Source organism: Neomonachus schauinslandi, chromosome 13 (genome assembly GCF_002201575.2).
Source record: "Neomonachus schauinslandi chromosome 13, ASM220157v2, whole genome shotgun sequence".
NCBI classification, from domain to species: Eukaryota; Metazoa; Chordata; class Mammalia; order Carnivora; family Phocidae; genus Neomonachus; species Neomonachus schauinslandi.
Window position 1 is genome coordinate 93,648,928 of NC_058415.1, and position 8,739 is coordinate 93,657,666.

Sequence of the window (8,739 nt, forward strand, 5' to 3'; positions counted from 1 at the left end):
GTAGGCCGTGCTGCAGGACAGGGAGCCCTCAGGTCCCATCAGCACTTTGGGAGACTGGCCTCTCTGTCCACCCTGTGCCCACCTCCTCCCAAATGGTTCCCCGCGGATGCTGCCTGAAAGCTAGTCCAGGCCGGCTGCTGGAGCGGTCCATGGCAGACTCCAAAGCTAATTCCCGAAACGTCACCGGGTGCCTCTGACGGCCCTGAGGTCAGTGGATTTAGACAGTCGGTGGTCCCCACTGTCGCCTCCCGTTGTGCGTGCCCATTTCCCTTTCCGGTGAGGGGCCTCTGCCTCTGCTTCCTCACTGCCCATTGGGAAATGATTTGTTTTGACCCCATTCTGTTGACGGCCTGTATGTGTCTAGTCTTTGTAACTCCTCTAAGACATTTTTCCTCTCAGATCTCCACTCCAGTAGTGATTTCTGAAGCAACTGTATTTTGTAGACAAATTGGTAACGTCCTTGTTACCTAACCCCTAACTCTTGCCACAATCATTCTTGGTAATGAACCACCCAAAACCAAGTGTTACAGTCACCTGTCTTGCACCGTGTGTCGCTGGGGGGTGGTAGCAGGCAGGCTCCCCTCAGCCACCCCCCTCAGGGCCAGCGGGGTCCCAGGTCTGCTAACACCCTATTGGCTAGAGGAAATCATTGGCTGAGCCCAAGGAGGGGGGGGCCTGTGCTCTTCCTCATCCAGCGAGGGCTAAGGTGTGGGGCCTGATGCCAGACTGGGCACAGCATGCGTGTTTAGGGCTCCCGATTTAGGATGGCTAACGAGGGCTATGGGCACAGCATGCGTGTTTAGGGCTCCCGATTTAGGATGGCTAACGAGGGCTATGGGCACAGCATGCGTGTTTAGGGCTCCCGATTTCCTCCTCATCTGTACATGTCTGGACGGTGTTTTTTGAAGCCTGGCTGTGGGTCTTGGACTGTTAATCAGGTAGGTTCTTCTGAGTACTAAACTGCCCCTAACTTAGTGGTCAGGGCTTGCTGTGCACCCGCGTAGACAGGATGTCCATACTGTGCATCATGCAGGTTGTACACGTGTGGCCACGTCCTTGCCAAGAACCATCCCTGCTCCCACTACACATGGGAGGCCCTGTCTAGGGCCGAGGGACCTGCTGGATGTCCCTAGACCAGGAAACGGTGGGCCCAGACCTCCCTCGGACTCGTGTCCGGGGGCCCTCTCTGCCCATCTGCTCTGAGCCCTGGTGCTGGGTCCGCATCCCTTGGCTGTGTGGCCACTTGATACCTGAAGGGCCTCATGCATCTGGGCTGCTTCCAACCCAGAGTAGAAGGGGCCAGTGTAGGTTCCTGGCAGGTTGCAGCCAGGTCCTTGCTGGACATTCCATGGCCCACAGACCTCTGAGCCAACAGCACGATCCTCTCTTCTCTACAGACAAACCCAGGAGAGTGGCATCAAGGAGTCTGTTTCCTGGGGTACTCAGAGGACCCAGGAGGTACCCTATGAGGCAAGGACACCCCTGGAGCGTGGCCACTCTACAGAGATCCCAGTGGTGCAGCCAGGAAAACCGGTGAGGGCTCCCAGGGCTGGGGAGTCAGGCTGGGGATGGGGGATGAGATAAGGATTGGGGTGAGACTGGGATGGTGGGAGATGGCAGGAATGTGGCGGGGAGCCCAGGATGGGGGAGAAGGTGAGAGTGGGGTGCGGGCTGGTGTGACTGCGGGCTGCTGTATGCCCAGGCTGTGGATGTCCAGATGCAGAGCATGGCCCTGAGAGGTCCTGACGGGGAGCCCCAACCCGGACTGGAGAGCCAGGGACGAGCGGCCTCCATGCCCCGCCTGGCTGCAGAGACTCAGGTGGGTGGTCTGGGAGGGTCAGGGTTGTGGGAGGGTGGGGGAGTGGGGGATGAGGAGACCTGGCTTGGGGAGGGCTTGTGTCCCACGTGAAGGCTCCCTACCTGCACTGCAGCCTGGACACTGTCAGCCCTGTTGGGAGCTCCCGGGATGATGGTCTCAAGAGGTGCAGCCAGAGTCCTCTGAGGCCTGCCAAGAATCCCCACCACCCACCTGTGCTCAGCCTCCTGTTGGGGCCCTGGGGCTTCCATCTCCCAGCCCAGTGTCCCTGACCCAGACTTTCCCTCTCTCTAGGACATACCTCTCCCACACCAGCCCGCATCCCCCGCCTCCGGCCTCCTGAGCCAGCCCCAGGCCTGCAGCCCCCCCCCCCCCCCCTCCCCCCCCCCCCCCCCCCTCCCCCCCCTCCCCCGCCATGCACACGGTGCCTCACATCTTGGTCCTCCCTTTTCCCCATCGATGCTCTGGCGATGACCTGCCCTGTTCTTTCTCTGGACGCTGGAGGCGGCACCACCTCCATCCCCTGCTCCTTCAGGAATGCTTTGAGTACCGAGCAGGAAGCTGCAGGGCAAGGGGGCTGTGGGCCTATTCACAAGGACTCAGAGAGGGGCCTGCAGACCTGAGGCTGTGTCAGGGGGCCCTGCTTTCACTTCCTGGGATGGTGAGGGGCTTTAGAGGGGCATGTCCTGCAGCCTGGGACCTTCAGTGCTTGCCTGGGGCTAGCCCTGTCCCTGCCTCCTTTTGTGGTTCCTGGTTCTGCACATTCAAAATGACTTCATTCTCTAAACTTGTCTCTGCTTCCCATTGGTGGTGGCTCTTGCCCTCTTCCCCTTCCTGACCCTGGCCCGCTGGGTGGCCAGCTGGAGGATGCCGAGTGGAGGCTGTGGGTCAGCTCCTCTTGGAGGGCCCATTTCCGCAGGTCCCGATTTCAGCCCAGGGCAGGAGCCCCATGGCCCTGGCCCAGCAGAGCCACCACACTCAGCCACCCCTCAGGGTTCTCCCAGCCAGACCCGCAGCCTCCCTCTTCCTGGCATCCTCCCTGTCCCCCAGGGACACTGAAGCCAACAGCTCTCTGGGCCCTGCTGGCAGAGATGGACAGCACCTTGTGCAGCGAGCGTGCTCTGGAAGAAAGGGTGGGCCTGGGTGGGGAAGAGCTTTCCGGGGAGAGGGAGGGGCTTGGTGGTTCCTGAACCCCAGGCCTTCAGTGCCGCCCTGGAGCCTGCCCCAGGCCCCTCTCTCAGACTGTGTGCCAACCCACATCCCACCTGCAGCCGGCCCCCAACGCCAGCCCCATGAAGCGCTCCATCTCCACACTGGCGCCCCAGCGTCCCCACATGGCTCATCTCTGCGGCGCTGCCCTGGACCGCGCCCCGGCCAGCCAGGCTGCGCCCCATCACCACCACCGCTGCCATCGCCGCAGGGACAGGAAGCAGAAGTCCTTGGAGAAGGGGCCCAGCCTGTCCGCAGACACAGATGGCGGTGCGTGCGGGGTCCCTCAAATGGCCAGGGCCTGAGGCATTCCTTTCTGTGCCTCGACCATCCAAATGGCCCTGAGTAGGGGGCGGTGAGTCCCAGGTCTGGGGACCAGGCAGGATCACCCATGCACCTCAGCTCTCCCCCTGGGTCCCCCTGCTGGCCCTGGGGACGGGGTCTGGGCTGGGGGTCTGTCTCGCCACCTGGCTCGCTGTGCTGACTTCTCCTCTTCCTGGCCAGCACCCAGCAGTGTTGCAGGGCCAGGCCCACCCCCGGGAGAGGGGCCCACAGGCTGCCGGAGGGAGCGCAGGCAGGAGCGGGGCCGGTCCCAAGAGCGGAGGCAGCCCTCTTCCTCTTCCTCGGAGAAGCAGCGTTTCTACTCCTGTGACCGCTTTGGGGGCCGGGAGCCCTCGCAGCCCAAACCCTCCCTCAGCAGCCACCCCACGTCACCAACAGCTGGGCAGGAGCCAGGACCCCCGAGACCGGTAAGACAGGACCCCCCTCACTGCCCCTCCTTACAAGCCCCCCCTCCACCATGCTCCGAATCCTCCTTCATGTCTTGATTCCCAGGCCCGAGTCTGCGCTCCCCGCTCCCTCGCCCCATTCCTCCCCCACCAGCCCGATCCTCCCTTCCCAACTGCCCTGGACTGGCCTCTGGTCTCTCTTCTCCCTGAGCTGTGCCTGTCCCTTTGTTACCCACTGTTCCCCATCCACCTCCCCAGGCCGACCGACACCAGTGGCTTTCCCCCCCGCCACCACACACCCTACCGGTCCCCTCCCAGGGTGCCTGCCTCTCTCCATGCCTCACCCCCCACCTACACGGTTCTCACCTGCATTGGCCTCTGGTCTGGTACTTTGAATTTTTTTTTTTTTTTTTTGCTCTGCTCTATTTTCTTGTAGGGTGGTGGTTCAGTGAACGGGAGCCCCTTGTTGTCAACATCCGGTGCTAGCACCCCTGGCCGTGGTGGGCGGAGGCAGCTCCCCCAGACTCCGCTGACCCCCCGTCCCAGTGTCACCTACAAGACGGCCAACTCTTCGCCTGTCCACTTTGCTGGGGCACAGACCAGCCTCCCCACCTTTTCCCCGGGCCGGCTTAGCCGGGGCCTTTCCGAACACAACGCTCTGCTCCAGAGAGACCCCCTCAGCCAGCCTCTGGCCGCCGGCTCTAGGATCGGCTCTGACCCTTACTTGGGGCAGCGTCTGGACAGTGAGGACACTGCCCGCACCCAGCCCGAGGACACGCTCACCTTCGAGGAGGCTGTGGCCACCAACTCAGGCCGCTCCTCCCGGACTTCCTATGTGTCCTCTCTGACCTCCCAGTCACACCCCCTCCGCCGCGTGCCCAACGGCTACCACTGCACTCTGGGACTCAGCTCGGGCGGCCGCGTTCGGCATAGCTACCACCACCCCGACCAAGACCACTGGTGCTAGCCGCGCCGCCTCCGCCACGCACCTGCTCGGCGGGCGCGTTCCAGTCGATGAGTTTTATCATCCACGCTGGGCTCCCAGGGACGCTCAGGGGCACCGAGGCAGGGGCGGCAGCCCCTGGGAGGAGGGGCCCCGCCTTTGGGGCCCTCTGGGGGGAGGTCCTGCTGCTTCCCCCCACCCGCCCCCTCTTTCACGCTGGACCAATTCCTAAAGCCCTGTCGGAGAGGGACGTGGCTCTCTCTGTCCCCTTGTATGCTGCCTGCCTGGGTCTCATACCACAGACCCTACACGGGAAGTTGCTGCATGTGCTGAGTGGGACCTGTCAGTCTGAATCCTGTGTGATGGCTCCCAGCGTCTGGGGTGTGTGCCGGGGCCACTTTTAGGAGGTCTGGATCTGGTAGAGCCCATCCTTTATCCACGTGTGTGGTACGGAGCCTGGCATGTGTAAACGCCTGGCCAGACAAGATAGAGTTGATGGTCAACAGTAGTAGCCTTGGGAGCCCGGCCTGTGGCTCCTTGTATTCTTGTCAGCGCCCACAAACACAAACACATCCAGCGTGGCTCTTTGTACCTGAAACAGCAGATGGACACCAGAAATACACTCACACACTCTCTGTCCTCTCCCAGATGCTGTCAACCTTGACAGGGACCAAATCTGGAAAACACTCTTGCTGTTGGTTTTGGTTTTTAATCGAAACACCCTTCCCTCTTTTGTCAATTCCATATACTTGATCTAGAAAGAAGAGCAAAACAGAAAAATGGGGAAGGAAATAGTAACATAACTTAAAAAAAATCCAACCTGTAGGAAGCTCTCAGCTCTTTGGTGTGTGTGTGCGTGTGCGTGTGCGTGTGCGTGTGCGTGTGTGTGTGTGTGTGTGGCTTGTGTGAGGAGACGCTCTTGCGTCCAGCCTGGGTGGCCCCCCAGCTCCCCTGGCTTCTGCTGCTCTCGACCAAGTGCCTGACTTCCGAGCCCTCTCGTGCCAGGCTCCTGGGGGCGGTGACATGAAGCTTGTGTGAAGCGTGGGTGAATCCTTGGAACTGTTTCCAGTTCCAAATATCAACCAAGTAGAAAGCTGGTGTCCATGGAGAACACTCATATAACATCCAGTGGGACGGTTGTAGTTGGAAACGAAGCGACCATTTCCCTGTTTTCCTCCTACGAGTGGAAGGGTTTCCTGGGAAGCCACAGAGCAGTGTAGAGCGTGTCCTTGTATGGGGTGTTTTCAGTCTGTTCTACATCTGAATCTCAGGGACGGGATGCCTGCCAAAGGGGGCATGGTATCTGTTGTCGTGAAAGTTTCTTTTCAGATAAGGCCAGAGAGAGGGAGAGGTCGTGGGAAGAGGGAGAGGTGGGGGAGTGGAGATGGACCCACTGGGGCAGGAGGGAGGGCCTGTGTCTGCGGGTGCGGGCACTTGGGAGGCCCCGACTGAAATGAGGTCAAAACTCGGAGGAAGCTATGGGGCAAGGAGAAGCTTGGCGACTGAGGCTCAGGTAGGAGCCATCTGAAGCCCAGCACTGTGTCACAAGACATGGGAAAGCGGGAAGCGAAAGGGAAATCCAACCTCATGGCCACTGTCAAAAGGGAAACACCATAGTTAGGAGGCTGTGCATAATAAAATGCTGGGAGACCCTTTGTTTCGTGAACAAAAGGAATATTTAGATGATTAGATTTTGGTGCATCCTCCATGTTTGGAAATGTCAGATGATCTCTTTGCTGGATCATTTGAGTGTTCCCATTGGCTGTTGCCCCATGACTCACCTTAAAGAAACTTGGCCTGTGATGTGTGTGTGCGTTTCTCTGTGTGGAGATGTGTCCCAGTGAGTGGATGTCGTTAACCCATAGGGCTATGCAACAAAAGACACACATTCAATAGAAATAAATCACGTAAGACCACCACCTGTTCTAGGGTTTCAGCATGATTGTGACCAAACCATTTTATAGAATTTCCTTACTGGAAGGCACAACACTCTGAAACTTTAAGATTACAGAGTATTTTACTGCAATAGGAAATAATAACTGGAATGGTATCTCAGACTCTGCATGAGATAGCTGTGTTCCTGTTGCAAGGCAGAAGGATGTGTATTTTGATACTGATGTTTCATCTCTGGCCCATGTTATTTTGAATGTATCCATTCTGTGCAGAACCACAGCTGCTTCCCAGGCCATGTTGGGTGGAGAATCACTGTTCTAGCCCCACACAGCCTCACCAGTCTGTCTGGATTCTTCTAGACACTGGAATTGGTGAAAACTACAGGGAGTGGGGGAAGAGATACTGTGTCTTGTTTTCCTGACTTTGGGTTTTGTTTCTGTATCGTCTCTTCTCAGCTATCATATGTTTCCACTGAGATCTCATAGTGAGTTGCCAAATTTGAAATGCATTAACCAGTTGTCTGCATCTGGACCAGTCAAGCAGTGGCTGTAGTTTGAATAAGTTATGTGTGCATGTAAAATATATACATATATACATATATACAAGTATGTGCATGAAATGTATATCTTCGTACTTTTTGATACAATGTACTCATTTGTTAATTTTTAATTATATTTGATATAAATCAAAGGTTTGTTGCAAAACTTTATATTTAAGAACAGTGTTAAAAAAAAAAAAACCCAAAAAGAAGTTCCAACCATGCAACACAACTGGGATCTGCTTTAAAACAATCCTGTGATTGACGAGTTTGCTGCCTGAGTAATATTGATCACCCAGACTTTGGATTCTGCTATTGTTTCTACAATGACATTTTGTATGAATCAAAGTCCTTGGATTAAAATAAAACTTAGCAAAAAATCAAAACAAACCCCACCATGCTGCTGGGTGATGTATGCAAGAGGTGTGGGAGCCAGCAACCTGTGCGTCCTCAGGAGGCAGGGCCCCCTCCATGGGCATGTGGGCAGGAGTGCACAGCTGAGCAGCTCTCTGGAGAAAATAACCCTCTAAAACGGATTTGGGCCTGTTCATGATGCAAGTGTGGATCAGCCTGAGACTCTGGGTGGGGTTGGGGTGAGGGTCAGGGGTTGGGGTCAGGGCCAGGGTCTGGATTGGGGCCACAGTCTGGGTTAGGTTTAAGCATAATTGGCTTTCTTCCCCCTCCTCCATCTCCCTGGGCCTCCAGGATAGACAGGACTCACCCAGGGTCACACACGAGTCAGAGGTGAGCTGGAGCATTGGTTTTTGGCCCCTCACTCCTGGGCTCTAACAGAAGAAAAGTGAAATGTCCACCTGATCACTGACTGTTTGAGAGCCAACTCAACCCCTGTCAAGGGTTATAGAGGGCCTAGGAGGTTATACAGGGTACTTCCGCCCTCCCACCTGGAAAGGGTGCCGCTGGCCCCACTCTGCCTGGGCAGCCGCAAGTTCCAGCACGGCCCCACCCACGAGGGCACTCAGTAGACACAAACGGATTTATATAGGACTGACTGCCATGGCCTGCCCGCCCCCATGTGCAGCCTTCTTGCGGACTGTTGGGGCCCCCCCCGGTGCTGGCTAGATCCTTCGTCCCATCTGAGTGATCAGCAGGAAACAGTCAGTAGACAGGATAGCCCTTGGCCTCTGACCATCCAGGGAGGCATCTGTGGCCCTCCAGCTCAGGCCAGGCAGGGTCTTGACAACCCGCATGGCAATTACTGAGCTGACTGTGCTCCTGGCAGTATAACAGGTCCATGGGCAGTGTAGACAGCCCCACAGGATGTTTCCATTCCCAAGGTCTGTGTGGTTGAGACAAGTGTCTCCTCCTTCACAGTCTCTTAACCCTCCAAATGTTGGATGTGGCCCTGTCCACAACAGCCATACAGCCATACAGCAGACTGGCCCTGCAGTCCTTTGGCCTCCTGATTGTGATGTAAACCTTTGACATACGTATTTGTTAAGAATTAAGGTTATGGGAGTAACTGTGTCTTGCCCAGCAGGCAGTTTCTCAGTGAGGCTGCCTGGTTTCAGAGAGTCACATGCATGATTCAGGGACTGTGGCCTCCAGAAAGTCTGCCACTGGATTCGTGGTATGGAATAATCCTTGACTTGAG

At 57.0% G+C, this 8,739-nt stretch overlaps 1 protein-coding gene across 1 annotated transcript in view; it reads left to right on the forward strand.

The window, feature by feature from the left end:
* Window positions 1-4,720, forward strand: part of CACNA1B (calcium voltage-gated channel subunit alpha1 B) — a 183,650-nt gene extending 178,930 nt beyond the window's left edge. The window contains exons 43-47 of the mRNA XM_021691077.1: window positions 1,398-1,533; window positions 1,703-1,819; window positions 3,088-3,295; window positions 3,530-3,774; window positions 4,190-4,720. Coding sequence (XP_021546752.1) covers window positions 1,398-1,533; window positions 1,703-1,819; window positions 3,088-3,295; window positions 3,530-3,774; window positions 4,190-4,720 — 1,237 coding nt within the window. The remainder of the gene's footprint in view (window positions 1-1,397; window positions 1,534-1,702; window positions 1,820-3,087; window positions 3,296-3,529; window positions 3,775-4,189) is intronic.
* The last annotated feature ends 4,019 nt before the right edge of the window (window positions 4,721-8,739 follow it).